Source organism: Octopus bimaculoides, chromosome 23 (assembly GCF_046866305.1).
Source record: "Octopus bimaculoides isolate indiv1 chromosome 23, ASM4686630v1, whole genome shotgun sequence".
Taxonomy (NCBI): Eukaryota; Metazoa; Mollusca; class Cephalopoda; order Octopoda; family Octopodidae; genus Octopus; species Octopus bimaculoides.
Window position 1 is genome coordinate 37,829,578 of NC_142950.1, and position 16,969 is coordinate 37,846,546.

Consider the following 16,969-nt stretch of genomic DNA (forward strand, 5'->3'; position numbering starts at 1 on the left):
TGGAAGAAACCAGATGATTAATGGAAAGGAAATGATCGGAAACTCGAGGACAAGTGAGAGTTTTACAACACAACCTACCGAAAGCTGCAGATAAGTTCAGTTGTTGCAGCAAGGCAACAGGGTGACACAAAAGCAGTGTAGACAGAGCATTAACAGCTAAAAGAGAGAGAAGGAAATACTGGAAGAGAGCGGGAAGGAAAGAACTATATGATGTAGCTTGACGAGAAGCAGTGGATGCATCAACAAATAAGGACTTCCAGTACATGCATCTCTCACCAGGTCTTCCACTGTAAAGAGCTCTTTTCTGTAGGGAGGCATAAATGAATGAATATCACAAAATGCTCCCTGCTACCTTCTTTTACAAGTCTGACTATTTTAGAGACAATACATCTTGAATTTTCTTCTAGGGGAGAAAAGAAAGGGAGAGTAAAACAGGAGAAGAAGAAAGGAATAGAATTTCATAAGACATTAATGACAAGAGGCAAGATATCTTTAATTTTTATTTGTTTCGCTCATTGTAGTCATACTGGAGCACTGTCTTTAAAAAAATGGTTGCTCTGAAGCAGAGATCAAGGTCCATATGTGATCAAACACTCTCTTGTGTCCTTGTCAGGGGGAGAATGGACTATCTGTTCTTTTTGCTTTTATTATTTAGTTTTTCAGTAGCCCTGTTTAGTTGGTCTCATCATAATTTCATTAATCTGAAAGAAAACAAATCTTGGTAATTATCTTTTCTAATAGAAATCAAATTGAAAGGGTTGTCAGAAGAATCGGCATTTAATGTCCACTTTTCTACATTTGCATGAGTCAGACAAACATTGATAATGTCAGCAAACAAATGACCACTCAAAGTACTGAAGAAACAAGATGTCATTAATAATTATTTCTACTCAAGGCACAAAGCCCTGAAGATTTTGGAGGAGGAGGGGAGAGTCAATTACATCGACCCTGTAAGGATGAAAGTTGACTTTGGCGGAATTTGAACTCAGAACATAGTGGCAGACAAAATACCGCTAAGCATTTTGCCCGACTCTGCCACCTCACTGCCCTCAAGATGTCATTAATAATGTTGTCTTTCGTTCATTTTCTTTGACAGACATTAGCTATATATAGTTTGTTTATCTGCTAAAATGAGACTTGTGATACAGTTTAAGCCAGCAAACAGTAATAATCTACACATCACTGAGCACCTCAGCTAGGAACCAAGATGGTGACAGCCATCACAGAACAACCAAGACCAATGGCTGCATGAACTTAGGTCACTCAACTTCAGTTACACAATTCAACAACTGCGACAGGTCCTACTGCTGTTGCACATCTCACACAAACTGCTTCACTTGCTGTAAACATTTTCCCTCTCATTCATTACAGCAACACTCTGGTCCTCCCATCAACCTACCAACAAATATATCTGTGTTGCAATCTCAATTGTTATTAAAAGAGATCAAAGGACACCCACCTCACAGTGTTTGGGTACCTGAAGTGCAAACAGGACTGCATCAGCGACATCACCAGATTCAAGAATCTGAAAAATAAATGAGAAATTCAAACCACAGATCAATCTGAAGACTTTTACGACGAAATATGTTTATAAGAGTTATTTGCAGAGGAGGGAAGGTTTTGGTAATTGAGATATTTACTTGGAGAGACTAAACTTGTCCACCCGGACAAGACATAAGTAAATATATACATACCTTAAAATCTCTGTTTGGAACTTCTTTTCTGTCTGGAAAAAGACGAGGGACAAATTCTGTGTCCACTAAACCAGGACTGATGGACTAAGAAGAGAAGAAGAACTTGATCAAGAAAAACATTGAGTATTTATTTCAAATGTTGAGTATTGTTCAACAGCAAAAGGGTATTGCTTTGATGACCCATGAAGACCATGAAGGGATAATACAAGGAAAACATATTTAAACACACACACACACACACATATATATATATAATTGTCACTAGATGTGACTACAGTGTTAGAAACATCTACATGGCTAGAAATAAGAGCTAACATGTTCTAATGCTGTAGCAATACAAGTGTTTTTCAACACCCTAGTCAGATTTTGTGACAATTACAAGTCTCCTTTTTGGTAACACATTGCAAACTGCTGTTTATATTAATCTTATATATATACATATAAGTGATGCTTAGTTAAAAAGTAGACTCAATACTTGCCGTGACTCTGATATCAGATTTGAGTCTTCGCAGCTCATTCCTGAGTCCTTTGGTCAGTGAAGTCACTGCAAATTTAGTTGCACTGTAGAAGTGAACATCTGGTGAGTCGACCACTCTGTGTCCAGACATACTGCCGTCAGTTTGGTTTTTGTTTAATGTAAACAGAAAATAGAAATAAAATGAGATAAATTCAGACCAGCTGCTTGATTTAGAAACTGATTAGATGAGTCATTCAGGGGGCATTTTATAGAAGCTTAGGGTCCATAAGTCAGGGAAACACAATGTGAGTAGTTATGCAGCTCCTCCTGAACAGCAAGGAACCTGTTCTGCTCTGGCCCCTTCTCTCATCCCCCAACCATAAAGATACCCCGCCTCACAGTACAGGTTGTAAAGTGGTTGGCATTGGGAAGGGAATCCAACCATAGAAAAATGCCAAAGCAGACACTGGAGCAGGAAGCTGTCCTTGGGCCCATCGGAGCCATGTCAAACTGTTCAACCCATGGCAGCAAGGAACATGGATGTGAAATGATACACAATAGTATTTTTGAAGAGCTGTTTGTTGTGAGGTACTTTGCATCCATCTGGAGCAATGATACCATTGCTGGTCACTCACTTGGGACTGTGGCTCCTCAGGCTGGGCAAATGCTGTAACTCAGCCAAATAAAGCAAAACATAAACCACCCAAAAACTGAAGGAGTGAAAGACCAGCACGGATTAGGATCCAATGTTTCATGTTACCCCACCACCACCCACTCTAAACCATATAAGAAACCAAAAGAGCTGACCTATTTATGTGGATGAAATGACCGTCAGTCACATTTCGTTCCTCCATGGATTTAAAAGATTCTCTTGTACAGATGCTAAGAGCCAAGACATTCACCTGCAGACAGAAAGGTTACAGATTAATTTTAGTTTCCAATGTGAAGAAAACGACACATCCAAATGTATGGTCCTAATTAATCTTGAGTAAATTAGTCTTTATCAATGCAGCCAACTTCCTTACATGTGATTCATGCCTTTTGTACCAAGGCACACTTTCAGATCACATGGACCCTACATTTTCTAGCTAATATTTTTGCAACTTTTGAAGAACTTCCACATTCAAAATCCATGATTCAGTATCAATCAGCATAGCACACCTGGCATAGATTCTTGCAGGGAACCAAGATTTCTGAAGGCAGGGAAACTTGGGAAAAAAAAAGAATTCTAACAATACTTTCTCTGCTGGCAGCTTCCATTACCGAACAAGGACAAGAAACCACTCACACTGAACATCTCCCGCCATTTGTTAGTGTCCCCAGTAAGCAATGGCTCGGCGTGGGCCAGTCCTGCATTGTTGATGCACACATCCACTCCTCCATAATGGGCCTTGATGGTGCCAAACATAGACAGGATGTCCGACTCATTGTTGAGGTCACATTTCACAGCCAACAAGGAACCTGCTTCACCTTTCAGTTCATCAGAGATTTCCTAAGATAGATTAGCAACAGAAAACAGTTAACATTGGATAATAACAGATTAAAAGATATTTAAGAACAGATTAACTGGTTTAATCAGAAATTTAACAATCAGTAAATAAAGAGGGAAAGGTAAACCCAGAGATTTAACAATATATTACAATGCGTGAGATTAACTGTGGATTTAATGGTAGTTAATACATAAGAGATTAAATGCTCACTATCATTAATAGATTAACAATGGATAATACTTGAGAGCTAATATTTATTAGGCTGAGAGACAAATATGAGAGTGTCTATGAAGAAAGGAGAGACAAATAAACAGAGAAAATGATTAGAAAATCTCAAAGAAATAATAATTACTTGGATGCGCTGCACATTTCTTGCACAACCAACAACATTCATGCCAGATTTCACCAACTTCCTGCATATAGTGGCACCAATGCCACACGAAGCCCCAGTAACCAAGGCTGTCCGTTTAACCCATTTGTCCATTGTGAAAAGCTTGTGTTGTTGTTGTTGACTGCTACAAGAAAAGGAAAATCAAATTCTTACTTAATTAAATTTATTAACAGGTGAGAGTGAAAATGAGGTTGAAATTCAGTGATGGTTCTGGCAAGCAAAAAAAAAAAAAACATCAGAAACAAAATACCTGAATAGATAAAATATTGATAAAATAGATAAACTATTGATCTACCAGGTCATGGGTCACAAGTAGTGTATGGCATGGCTGGGTAATGGAGTTTGCTACAATCAATATCGTGACTCGGTAACATTTCAGTACGAATTATTTGCAATTTCTATACAGACACAACACGAAAATAATTTGTGGCTTTGTATCAAAATTGAAATACATTTTGAAAGTTGAGATTTAGGGAAAAATAAAAACAAACATGAAATATCTTTATTTGCTATGCACAGACTCAAAATTATAGCTCAACTCCAATTGAAATCAACTTTTATTTTCCAATTAATGAGAAATGGATTTTAAAACCTCGATTTTAGATAAAATAAATAAAATGCATCAAGTTTGACTTCAGAAGCATGAGAAGTGGTGTGCAAGAGAGACGAATGCACAGGGATGGTCATGTGTTGTGTATGGATGAGGAGAGCTGTGTGAAGAAGTGTCACACCCTAGCAGTAGAGGGAACCTGTGGAAGAGGTAGACCCAGGAAGACTTAGGATGAAGTGGTGAAGCACGACCTTCGAACGTTGGGCCTCACGGAGGCAATGACAAGTGACCAAGACCTTTTGAGATATGCTGTACTTGAGAAGACCCAGCAAGCCAAGTGAGACTGTAACCATGGTCTATGCCAGTGATGCATTAACTGACTCATTTAAGAGTGCTCTTCAATCATTGGACAATAAATTGCACTTGCAAAGATCTGTTGAGGCAAGTGAAATCGTTGTTGTGGATGATGCCAGTGCTGCCTGACTGATCTCATGCTGGTAGCACATTTAAAACACCATTCAAGCATGATCGCTGCCAGTTCCGCCTGACTGGCTCCCATACTGGTGGCAGGTAAAAAGTACCATTCAACCGTGGTTGATGCCTGTACCACCTGACTGGGTCTGTGACGGTGGCACGTAAAAACCACCATTCGAGCGTGGTCGTTGCCAGTGCCGATTGACTGGCCCTCGTGCCAATGGCATGTAAAAAGCACCCACTACACTCTCAGTATGGTTGGCGTTAGGAAGGGCATCCAGCTGTAGTAACTCTGCTAGATCGGACTGGACCCTGGTGCAGCCTTCTGACTAGCCAGCCCGAATTCAAACCGTCCAACCCTTGCCAGCATGGAATGCGGACGTTAAACGACGACGATGATGATGACGATACTAAAATCTTCAATATTGGAGGATATTAGCATGTCATTACGTCCTTTATCTTTCATAAACCCTATGGTAGACGTAAAACGAAAATAATGCGAGGAAAACAATATTTTCCAGATATTTAGCTGTTATTTCTAGCATATCGAGTTTTCTGGTGAGGGTTTCATATTTTGTTGTCTGCTGCTTGAGGAGCAATCTACGCATGCGCAAACGAACATGCAACCGGAGTTTTGTCCCTTTGAAAAAGTGGTCGGGGGGAGGTTCTCGAAGAAAATTTGAAACTTAAAGAAAAAATATTCTTCAGATTCTCCGTAGTTTTCCACGTGGATTAAAAAAAAAAAGTTAGAAGAAAGTGAAAAATAAAAAACAAAATTACGATGGGGATAGGCTAAATTAAAAGTTTGAAAGCGTGTTTCTTTCTGGCAAAATCGTGAGAAAAAAATGAAAAAAAAAAAAAAAGCAAGCCGGGTGGGATCGGGGTGCAAACTGTTATAAATGTTTATTTTATTCTAATGTGTACATCTTGAGATGGTCTATGAAATTTTATAAATAAAGAAAATAGCAGGAGTTTTGCATCATTTTTGCAAACAGTAATTTCCGTAATTTTATCATAAGTTATGTTCGAAACAAGAACATTATATTATCTACACTCTCGAAAATGTATTTCTTTTGCAAAATATTATTTTAGAAAAAAAAAAAAAAAAAGTTATGAAGAAATAAAATCCTGCGAGGAAGAAAATCCGAGACAAAAAAAGGATCAACGCAATCATAATTTCCATCCTCAAAAATAAAGATTTTTTACTTGTTTCAGTCACTGGATCGCGGTCATGCTGGATGAGCACCATGGACGAGTTGGGATCAAACAGATTCCGTTACGTTTTTTTTTTTTTTTAAGTCTGGCAATTATCGAGGTCGGGGTGTAAATACTCGGCCTCTGCCGTGTTACCTTCAAAACTTTTTTGACCGTTTCCATTGCCAAACTGCCCAAGGGTGACCCAAGTTCTATTATACAAGTTTGCGGTGCAGGTAAAGAATACGCACACCACCCATTTTCAACGTAACCCTGACTCTAAACACCGGTAAGATATATCTTGTTAGTATATAACGGAGGTAAGTTTTACATCATCTGAAAAAGTCATTAGTTGAACTATTTAGTCCTCTTGCATTCTGGTGGGTATCAGACCTTTTGAGTGACATTCGACCCCCAGCTGACGCCCTTAAATTAAATCTATTTGGGCCACGGTCGTGGCCTGCGCTTTTCGTGTTAAACAACTGTGAAGATCGCTCTGTGACTTTATACACAACCAAATGAATAAGCAACGAAACACTACAACAATAGATTTGTAAATAATAAAGAAGGAGAAGAAAGAGAAATATTGGGAAAACATTTGCTTGAAACTTAATGAAGTAATTAATTTGTCTAGTTCATTAAGAGAGTTCGATAGTAATTTCTGTGTAAAATAACAAACTTACCGCCAAGTGTAGAATCAAGTTTTGTGGTTGACAGAAATGTAATAAAGCGTGGTTGTGAATCAAAGCAGCCGGTTTAATGAGCAACCGATAAACTTTAGGGCTTTATGTAAATTTCTTATCTCGAGTCACGTCGAGACAGTGGGGGCAAGGAGGTAAGTAACAGCTGATTACATTCGCTGACCTGGTTTCGATTCCCGGGTGTGACAAATTTCTTTCACATTCGAAAGCTGATTTTCTGCAGCTTGTTGTCTGAGACTATGATTTTCATTTAGATTTACGAGCTTTTTACATATTAAATAAGTTACGAGAATCAGTACATTCTGTGAGGCCCACCTCTGTATATTTGTATTATCAACAAACACCACAAAACAGAACAACGTTGTACAACAGACAGCAGCAGTGATTTATTCATCAGCATGAATTGGATGTGGAGAAATTGCTGGCCAGAGGAGAAACAAATCTGGCCGAACCGAATATATTTTCGTTAATCTTACGACTCTTTTTGTTACATCACTTCTATTACAAAATAGTCATTAAAAATTGGGTTGTCTCCCCACTAAAAAAATGTGGCGACAAGAGACTGGATTGAAAGAGATCTTTCTGATTCAATAATTCAACACATTGTTGATGTTTGGCCTCCTCAATAGGAATGGTATGGTGTTTTTGTTTGGCAAAATAATTGACAATTAATTGCAATAATTGATTGGCCTATACCCCGATTAAAATTAAATGATTGGAAAGGTTCCAATCAATTATTTACACCGGTGGCGGTGGAGGTGCGTCTGTGTTAGTTTGGATTATTTTGGATGTAAAAAGAGTTGACTTGCAATGCTATTATCTTACCACATTTATCTGTTTTATATGAAAACCAGAAACTAATGAACGGATTGAAGCCCCACCCCACCCCCACCCTTATTCATGATATTTACCAGACAGATAAAATGTTGTAGATGAGGTATGGACTGGACCGTTCAACAGGATCCAGTGAGTCAAATGACTGTGTCAAGCTTTAATATCTTTCTTTGGCATAATTTCTATGACAAGATCCTTTCTTAACACCAATGGCTGTTCAGAATGTATTCAGTGCTTTTTACCAACACTAATGAGGTTACTATGGAACTCCCAAGACTAAAAAGCTGCCTGGAAGTCTCGTAGAGAGAGGGGCACCAGCTTTATGCTAGGTGCTGAGGGTGACAAAAGCATGTAAATGTATAAAAGAGTGCAGCAAGCCTTGTCCTGGATGAAGAATTTGGAGTTTAAGTTTAAATCCTTGAGCATTACAAGCTTTTCTATACTGAACTTATCCAGCTCTCACCTGCTGTCTGTATCGTCGCCCTTCATAATGCCGACCACCTTACAGGGTGTACTGGGGGCTTTTTATGTGGCACCAGCATTAGAGCTTTTTATGTGACACCATATGCATGTATATATCTATGTACATATGTACATACGTATGTATGTATGTAACACTTCTCCCTGGACCAACTTCAGCAGGATGATCAAAAGTTGAACCTTTTTCATGGAACAACTTCAACAGCAAAACATTGCAGAATATAAAATGGCAGAAGAAGTAAAAACAACCAAAATCATTTCAATTTTAAGTTTTATTTATTTTCACTTTTATTTCTTGACTGTCAAGGTTTTTGATTCAGCAAAGAATGGTGTAATTCTTTAACTCTTCACCTCTTTATTTAGTTATTGCTATTTTCACTCTGAAATACGATGTTAAGCTCTCAGCTCAGCTCAGCTGTTCTGTGCTATTTACACATCTTTCTCTGAGACAAGCAGAGATTTTCATATAAGTCACTTCAAACAGGATGATCAGGAGATTTTACCTCTCCTTGGGGTTGATTGTGGTGCCATGCCCATATTAGGAACATATATCCTTTTGCCATGGTCGTTGTGGTTATGAAGTGAAAAGCAAAATCATTTGAGTATCGGATAAAATGACAAGTGGTGTTTCTTCTGAATTATTACATTTTGTGTTCAAATTCCACTGGAGCTAACTTTGCCTCTCATCCTTCTGGGGTTGATATAATAAAGTACCAGTCAAGAAATAGGGGTCAATGTAAATGTCTTGCCTTTCCCTAAAATTGCCGGCTTTGTGCCAAAATTAGAAAGAATTATTATGAAGTGAAATACATAAATGCCATAACTTCTCATTTAGCCTTAGTTTTCTGAGACCCTTGTAGCTGATACAAGAAAGTCTTATGCTGTTAAATCACAGGAAATTTTGGGCCGTTGTTCAGTTGACTTCAATAAGATATCATTGACCTATAATGGAGGCAAAGAGACAAGATAACAATTTAACAGGTCATAAAAAAACATTAGAAAAGAGATACGAGATATATATATATGTTCTTGTATATAATATAATGCAAACATAAAAGTATCATTACAGGTGACAATAATGCAATCACTGTGTTGCAGGAAATTGACCTGTTTATGGACATATTTGAAGTATCAACAACATACCTCACAATGCTTGGGTGTCTGTAGGGTGAAGACAACAGCATCTGCGATATCCTGCGGTTCAAGAACCTATGAATATTGAAAAAAGAATGGATTATACTGTATCGTTACAATTTTGTTTCAATAAAAGATTTTATTGCATTGAACCATCATAGAGGCAAATATATATGACAAACAGCATGAATAAGATTTTGCCAAAACACATCAGGGAACCTTTCAGTTCTTTAGGCTGTAACATGTTGCATGAGAGCAACTGCTGACGTGCTGCTGGATACTCTTGGAGTTTGGAGTAGCAAACACAAGTGAACTTCTTGTGTTGATTATCTGCCGATTTGTGTTTAACCATTTAGCCAATTATATTGTTTTTATTGTAAGTAGGACTTTACATTTGTATAATCTTGATTTGTATTGATATATTTATATATTTTTAATGTAATTATGAATTTATATATTTTTATTGTACAATTTTGTGCGCATAATATCTTTATAACGGAATATATTTTATGAAATGCGTATTTGTAACCTGTCTTCTGTTTCTCATCATTATTTTTCCTATTTCTCCAATGGCTCAAATGTCTTGGGTGCTTCAGTGCGTCTTCTATATATAGAGAGAATTTATCTCTAAAAAATAAATTACACACACACACAAATATAATGTGTATAAAAGTGTGTGTGTGTGTGTATGTATGTATGTATGCATGTATATAAGGAAAAAACATTGCTCAAACCTTGATTTTCTTAAACATGTATGTGACCAAATCATGTTTATCAGGATAGAGGCGGTATTGAAACTCTGACTCCACAATACCAGGGGATATGGCCTGTAGAAGACAATAATGTACAAGCAGAGTGAGTGTATATCCAACAGGTCCAATGTGGTGTATATGTCACTAATATGTTCTTCCATACAACTCATATCTATATTCTGAATGATGTATAAACATCCTATATACTGTCATTTGAACATGAACAGAGTTAGTGTAAGGTGTGTATACTCCATAACTTGTTGTCATGAGTAGACTCATGACTTAAGACATTCCAGCCAGGCCCATCATCTCTTTGATTTTCTTAAAACTTCATGCTTTGTTCATCTTTCACATCCTACAACTTGCCGTTATAACAACAAATTTTAATCGTTACAACTGCTGACTCCGACATTTCATATTATTGTTTACTAATTAACATCTCCCATTACAAATGGTGACCCTCAACTTCAATTAAAATCTTAACCGTTACACATATAAATATCAACAGAAAAATACAATTCTCAGAACTTACTGTAACTTTGATATCAGACTTGAGACGGCGCAGTTCATTCCTAAGCCCCGTTACTAGTGAAGTGATGGCAAATTTGGTTGCAGAAAAGAAGTGCACTTCTGGTAAGTCAATCACTCTATGGCCTGATAAGCTGCAATACCAAATCAACATAAAGAAATGTTTGTGTGCATGCAATGGAAATTTTGACACCATATAACAAACAATAAATGTTTAAGTGAAGTTAACAGTCTTTGTGTGTTACTGAATGGTTAACTTTTGTCTTCCACACTAAAATTGGTTTATATATATTTATATCTAAATATCATGTAACCGATCGAATTATCGGATGTTGTTACACATCGCTGGTCAGAAAATTACAGACAATTAATAAATTACAGAAGCATTTAATGCGTGCGTGCATGCATGCATGTTGCAGAGAGAACGTCTTCACCTGAGGCAAAGCTGTGTATAATTTATAAAGAATGCTCGTTTACAGTCAGGAATGTCTCTTTACAGTGCATATAGTGTTCGTTTGCAGGGTGTATAGTATTTGTCTAGAGGGAGTTTTTTGTCCTTATTGTGTAGATAGTGATTGTCTCTACTGACCTGTTAATGTAGATCACATGACCATCGTTGATCTCATGTTCCTGCATTGACTTAACGGCTTCTCTTGTGCAGATGCTGGGAGCCAATACATTCACCTGTTGAAAACACATATTAACCAAGATATTAAAGATGGAGAGAACTTGTGTGTATGTGTGTGCACACAAACGCGTGTAGCTTATATACATACATACATACACACATATATATACGTGGGTGGTCTAAAAATCCATAAGTCAGGAAAAAGATGCGCTCATATATCTGTGGGTATATTATCCGAAGTGTACAATGTTATATATCCATCATCTCCAATCTTACGAATCGGTTTCACACTAGGGGTTCAATCGAGTGTTAGGTAACAATCTGATTATATAACCCTACGCTCATCAGAGGTAGCCGACATGGAATGAAATATGGTTTATTCCAGACTTGTGGTTTCAATGCATTTTGCTTTTGTATATCAACTTTTGTTAGTTCCTTGTAAATTTTTCTTTGAGATAAGGGTGGTTCATTGGTAGAGTTTGTGTTGTTGGTTCTTATCACTAGAGTATCTTTAAGGAGAATCTCTTGTATGTGGATATCATCACTGCTTTATCTAAAGTGGTCAAAACTGTGTTCAGTTTTGAGATAAATAAATTGAACTGACAAAATATTTCTGTGAGAAGTTTCTCCGTGTTTCTGATATCTCTCGATTGTTATTTCATTCGTTCTGACATTTTGTACATCCGAATAGATATGAATGGATTATCTGAAGTGTTGCACAGATTTCATATATTAAGAAACAGTTGAGGAGAAAGAATGGAGGAAAGAGGGAGGGAGGAAGTGGAGAAACCACTTACATTGAACATCTCCCGCCATTTGTTAGTGTCCCCAGTAAGCAATGGCTCGGCGTGGGCCAGTCCTGCATTGTTGATGCACACATCCACTCCTCCATAATGGGATTTGATGGTCCCAAACATGGACAGGATGTCAGACTCATTGTTGAGGTCACATTTCACAGCCAACAAGGAACCTGCTTCACCTTTCAGTTCATCAGAGATTTCCTGCGATAGATTAGCAACAGAAAACACTTAATTAACATTGGATAACAGATTTTGATTAAGCAAAAATGGAAAGCAATAACCCAGTTTTTTAATGGGGGTGAGGTAACCAAAAAGTACCAAAATTTTTTTCCTTTTTAAAAAAGTTAAAACCAAACCTCAATATGCTGCACATTTCTTGCACATCCAACAACATTCATACCACTCTTCACCAAATTCCTACAGATGGCTGCACCAATGCCAGTGGAAGCACCAGTAACTAGAGCTGTTCGTTTAATCCATCGTTCCATGGTTGAGCTGAGAGTTTGGTGAGGCACAAGAATAAGAAAATTAAATCATTTTGATGTAGGATTTGATGACGGACTATTTAGGAAAAAAACAAGAGAATTAGTGGGGAGGGGTACATATTTGAATGGGTGAGGAGGAAAGAGAGAGAGAGAGGATGAGAAGGAAGAAGTGAGATATTAGAAGGTAAATGTGTCGATCTTCCTTTACCATTTTTGCTCTAAATAACAACAACAATAAATTCTTCAAATTATTGGTACAAGACCAGCATGCCGATGATTCTGCCAGCTCACTGCCTTATTTATAATAATAATAATAATAATAATCCTTTCTACTCTAGGCACAAAGTCTGAAATTTGAGGGGAGGGGACTAGTCAATTAAATCAACCTCAGTATTCAACTGGTACTCATTTCATTGACCCCAAAAGGATGAAAGGCAAAGTCAACCTCAGCAGAAATTGAACTCAGAATGTAGCAACGGGCGAAATACTACTAAGAATTTTATTGGGTAGTCACAAGTGAGTTTGGATTTGTGAGATGGGATATGAGGGAAGATTTGGCAGCTATTTCTAGCAGGTGAAGAATGATCATGTAGCAGATATTTTCTATGGGACCGCTATGCATGATTAACGGGAAATTCTTGAAAAATTTGAGAAAGTTTAATGCATTTTGCTGATGCAGTGCATGTGACAAAGTGTGTGTGTGTGTGTGTATGTAGTGAATGCACATGGTTTTGTGGTTGGGGGAATCAGCTCTCAACGGTAAGGTCGTTAGTTTGACTTCTGGAGGCATGTAATGTCCTTGAGCACAACATTCCATGTCGCTCCACTCGTTTGACAAAAAATGAGTTGTACCTGAGATAAAAAGGTAAAAAATGATAATAATAATAATAGAGTTTTGCTTCTTGGTTTGTGAGAACAACATAGCATGACAGCTGAGAATGGCTAGAAGAGGAACATATATTTGAATAGCAAAGTAAATTTTATGATTAGAAAATTGTTATTTTTAAATCTCACAACGAGAGATATTCAGTGACAATACTTTGGAGTAAAGATTGTTTGCCAATATAACATGGCAGTCCTGGAAATACATAGATATGGTTTTGAGCAGGGTGGTGGGTGCTAGATTCGCTTGTTCGAAAATATAAGGACACAGATTGTGTCGTATAGCCAGCTGGAGACGGTGTCTCCTGGGGCTAAATTACAGCAACATCAGTTCAAAACCAGGACTGCCATGTTATGTTGGCAAACAATCTTTACTCTAAATTTTATGATGTTTGAAACTACATTTTCTTTTTAAAAAATATATATATTCTACTTACAAGGGAAAAATACAGAAGTATACTTTGTGTGTACAAAATATTTCGTGTGTCAGCTGCAGAAATCTCAATAAAAGAAAGACAGTTTTTGTTTTCCTGTGTTTATGACCTGAAATTACCAGACCAAGTAAGAAAGAAAACAAGTCTTTCTCTTTCACACAATTCAATTTTGTCAATGCATTTAGCATGCCAATTAATTACGCACACACACATCTGTGTGTGTGTGTGTGTATGGTCTGTATGTATTCAAAACCTGTTTTAGAGAGTTATGTAATCAACATCAAGCAAAGACATACCCTATGTATGTATGTATATACATGTATATATATACATATTTCTAGTTGTTGCTTTTTTCGTAAATTCACCCATATATATATATACATTTACACATGCGTATATGTGTGTGTGTATATATATATATATACACACATGCATAAACATGTATATATACATGCACACACGTGTGTGTGTATCTTTTACCTTTTGCTTGTTTCTGTCATTGGACTGTGGCCATGCTGGGGCACTGCTTTTAAGAGCTTTAACTCAAACAGTACTTATACTTTGTTTTTAAGTCAGATATGTATTCTATCAGTCTCTTTAGCCAGTCTGCTCAGTTACAAGGTCACAAATAAATGAATACCAGGGCATCAAGTGGTGATGGGTGGTAACAACCACACATGCATAGATTTGTGCATGCGTGTATTTATATGATGGGCTTCGATACAGTTTCCATGTACCAGATTTATTCACAAGGCATTAATTGATCTGGGCTTATAATTGAAAACCCATGTCCAAGTCGCCAAGCAGTGGGTCTGAACTCAAAACCAGAGAGTTGCAAAGCAGCGTTCGTTTCCTGGATAATCTCATCCTTAAACGATGTGGGATATCCATGTACCTTCTCTGTAGCAAGATATCTCCATCTCTGTCGGTCTTTGACCTAAAGCTACCTCTCCACCATTTCAAATACCTCACCACCACTTAATCGATCAGGTCATCCCATTAAGTTCTGTTCAAATTTTGAATAAAGAAAACAAGTGATCAAATGTTATATTTAATTGAAATTTAATCATCAATGACTTCCTTCCATCTATTTACAAGCTTTTTAATCCCATCAATGTAAAACTCTTTCAAAGCAAAGAACTCTGAAATGTCAGTTTTGACCTCCTCCTGGCTTGCGAAAGTTATGTCCCCCAAATGATTCTGTAAACTACGAAACAAATGGTGGTCTGAAGGAGCAAGGTCGGGAGAATAAGGTGGATGAGCAATTTTTTCCCAACAAAAGCTCTTTGATCTTCTGTGATGTGATCAATCCCACCAGATAGAGAGAAGAACCTTTTTCCCATGAAGTTCCCTTCTCGGATGTGGTTGAGCTTTTTCCCTTTTACCAAACCAGTTTACGTTTAACATTTCGATAGAAGATCCATTTTTCGTCACAAGTCTATCCAAAAAGGGTGAAATGAGTTCGGGAGAATGGAGAGAAGATCAGATGCCAACTCAGGATTTGTGGTTGCTTTCGGACAATTCATGAGGCTCCCATTTTCCAAGTTGTTGAAGATGATGTATTATGTAGCTGCTATACAGTTTCATACTATAGTTACTGTTATCTTGCTAGTCTCACTAATTGAACTGTGGCCATACTGGGGCACTGCATTCTATGATCTAGTCAACTCAATTCTAGTTCTTTTGATTCGTTTTCATTTTGTCGACTTTGTAAGGGCAAAGAACAAAATATCACGTGTGTGTACACAGGATGTTGCTGCCACATCTATTGAAGGGAGGCTAATATTAAAAGAAGCAATGAGGAAATAACCATTTCCATTTCTTTCTCTGACTATTTAAACTCTTCAAAATGGATCGATAGTTTCTGGTTATCATAATCCGAGCAAATATAATTTCTCATTGGAAAAAAAAAGACAACGAAGGTACCTCTATGCTATCATTTAAAATAGCAGCCAAATTGCCTTCATATCATATCGTTAAATAGAAACACTGGATTAAGGAAACCGAGATACTGAAAACGTTGTTCGCAGTGATGAATAGAACGTTTTTGGGTGTTAAATCAGTGGAGGCGATTATTGTTCATTCTCAAGACCAATAAAATGTAACGCTTTCTACTCTAGACACAAGGCCAGCAATTTCGAGGGAGGGGGTAAGTTGATTACATCGATCCTCAGTGCACAACTGATAATTATTTTATCGACTCTGAAAAGATGAAAAGTAAAATCGATCCCAGCAAAATTTGAACTTGGGAACCTAAAGACGTACGAAATGCCGGTTAGCATTTTGCCAACTCGTCGCCTTAAGACCAATAAAAAATATACTAAATATTATTTTCCAGTTGTTTTCTTTAGTAAATCTAGAGTTGTCGCCCTTGCCTTGTGTTCCAAGAGTTTCGTCCTTAAAACACAGTAAATTGACATTAAATATTGCCTTTGATGGCATATAAAATGCAGACCCTCTATGCAAAGTCAGATCCATAATACATGCTTTAATGCATTAAATACCTTCTCCTTTTTTGCCTCAATATGCGATGTTGAAATTGGGTTCCATCTAATCTACTCGTGCGTCTTTTATGCCATCAATTATAGTAACTTTATTATATTCACGCCTCTTAAGTATGCCAGTACTTACTTCAGTGAAATATTTTCACCATACACAGCCAAACTGTTTTGTTTCTTCGGAGATTGGAGAGAGAAAGCCAAGACACTGAGTCTTATGAAAGAGATGATGAAGAACTGAGACATCTGGTGCCTTACTGTATTCAAGACCACCACAGCAGGATTAATACTGGTGCTCATGCCACATAAAAAGCATCCAGTACACTTCGTGGAGTGGTTGGCATTAGGAAGGGCGTCCGGCTGTAGAAACCAGGCCAAAACAGCCAATGGAACCTGGTGCAGCTCTCCAGCCCTGCCAGCTCCTGTCAAAGCATCCAACTCACATCACCATGGAAACCGGATATTAAATGATGACGAAGATGATCATTATGTTAATGTGTATAAAAACACACAAACACAGAAAAAAAAAAAAGAAAAAAGAAAAACAAAACAAGACAAAACTC

At 37.4% G+C, this 16,969-nt stretch overlaps 2 protein-coding genes across 3 annotated transcripts; both read right to left on the reverse strand.

The window, feature by feature from the left end:
• Nucleotides 1–472: 472 nt before the first annotated feature.
• LOC149131360 (dehydrogenase/reductase SDR family member 11-like) lies at nt 473–7,669 on the reverse strand. 2 transcript variants are annotated; one of them, XM_089340141.1, is made up of 8 exons: nt 6,934–7,669; nt 3,994–4,156; nt 3,440–3,643; nt 2,959–3,053; nt 2,174–2,303; nt 1,695–1,778; nt 1,460–1,525; nt 473–701 (listed from the first exon to the last, which is right to left on the reverse strand). In XM_089340141.1, exons 2-8 carry the CDS (start codon nt 4,123–4,125, stop codon nt 660–662), a joined length of 753 nt encoding a protein of 250 aa, XP_089196267.1. In that variant the 5' UTR covers nt 4,126–4,156; nt 6,934–7,669; the 3' UTR covers nt 473–659. The 2 variants fall into 2 exon arrangements, with proteins under 2 accessions (XP_089196267.1, XP_089196268.1); XM_089340142.1 differs by having other exon boundaries at nt 3,994–4,153; nt 6,934–7,472.
• An 853-nt stretch (nt 7,670–8,522) lies between these two features.
• On the reverse strand, nt 8,523–14,158 carry LOC106869005 (dehydrogenase/reductase SDR family member 11). The gene is made up of 8 exons (XM_014914496.3): nt 13,912–14,158; nt 12,464–12,602; nt 12,105–12,308; nt 11,269–11,363; nt 10,684–10,813; nt 10,134–10,226; nt 9,409–9,474; nt 8,523–9,207 (listed from the first exon to the last, which is right to left on the reverse strand). Exons 1-8 carry the CDS (start codon nt 14,094–14,096, stop codon nt 9,142–9,144), a joined length of 978 nt encoding a protein of 325 aa, XP_014769982.3. The 5' UTR covers nt 14,097–14,158; the 3' UTR covers nt 8,523–9,141.
• Between the last annotated feature and the right edge of the window lie 2,811 nt (nt 14,159–16,969).

Bases quoted from the DNA above. Each gene is read 5' to 3' on its own strand.
- LOC149131360 (XM_089340141.1), bottom strand. From the start codon at position 4,125: ATGGACAAATGGGTTAAACGGACAGCCTTGGTTACTGGGGCTTCGTGT. The intron at 2,304-2,958 runs GTCAGCTCTTTT...AACTGACGGCAG, and splicing joins CATTTCATCCACATAAATAG to TATGTCTGGACACAGAGTGG. The intron at 1,779-2,173 runs GCAAGTATTGAG...TTCTCTTCTTAG, and splicing joins AATCTGATATCAGAGTCACG to TCCATCAGTCCTGGTTTAGT.
- LOC106869005 (XM_014914496.3), bottom strand. From the start codon at position 14,096: ATGCTAAATGCATTGACAAAATTGAATTGTGTGAAAGAGAAAGACTTG. The intron at 12,603-13,911 runs GTAAGTAGAATA...CCAAACTCTCAG, and splicing joins TACTTCTGTATTTTTCCCTT to CTCAACCATGGAACGATGGA. The intron at 11,364-12,104 runs GTAAGTGGTTTC...TGTTTTCAACAG, and splicing joins AATGGCGGGAGATGTTCAAT to GTGAATGTATTGGCTCCCAG.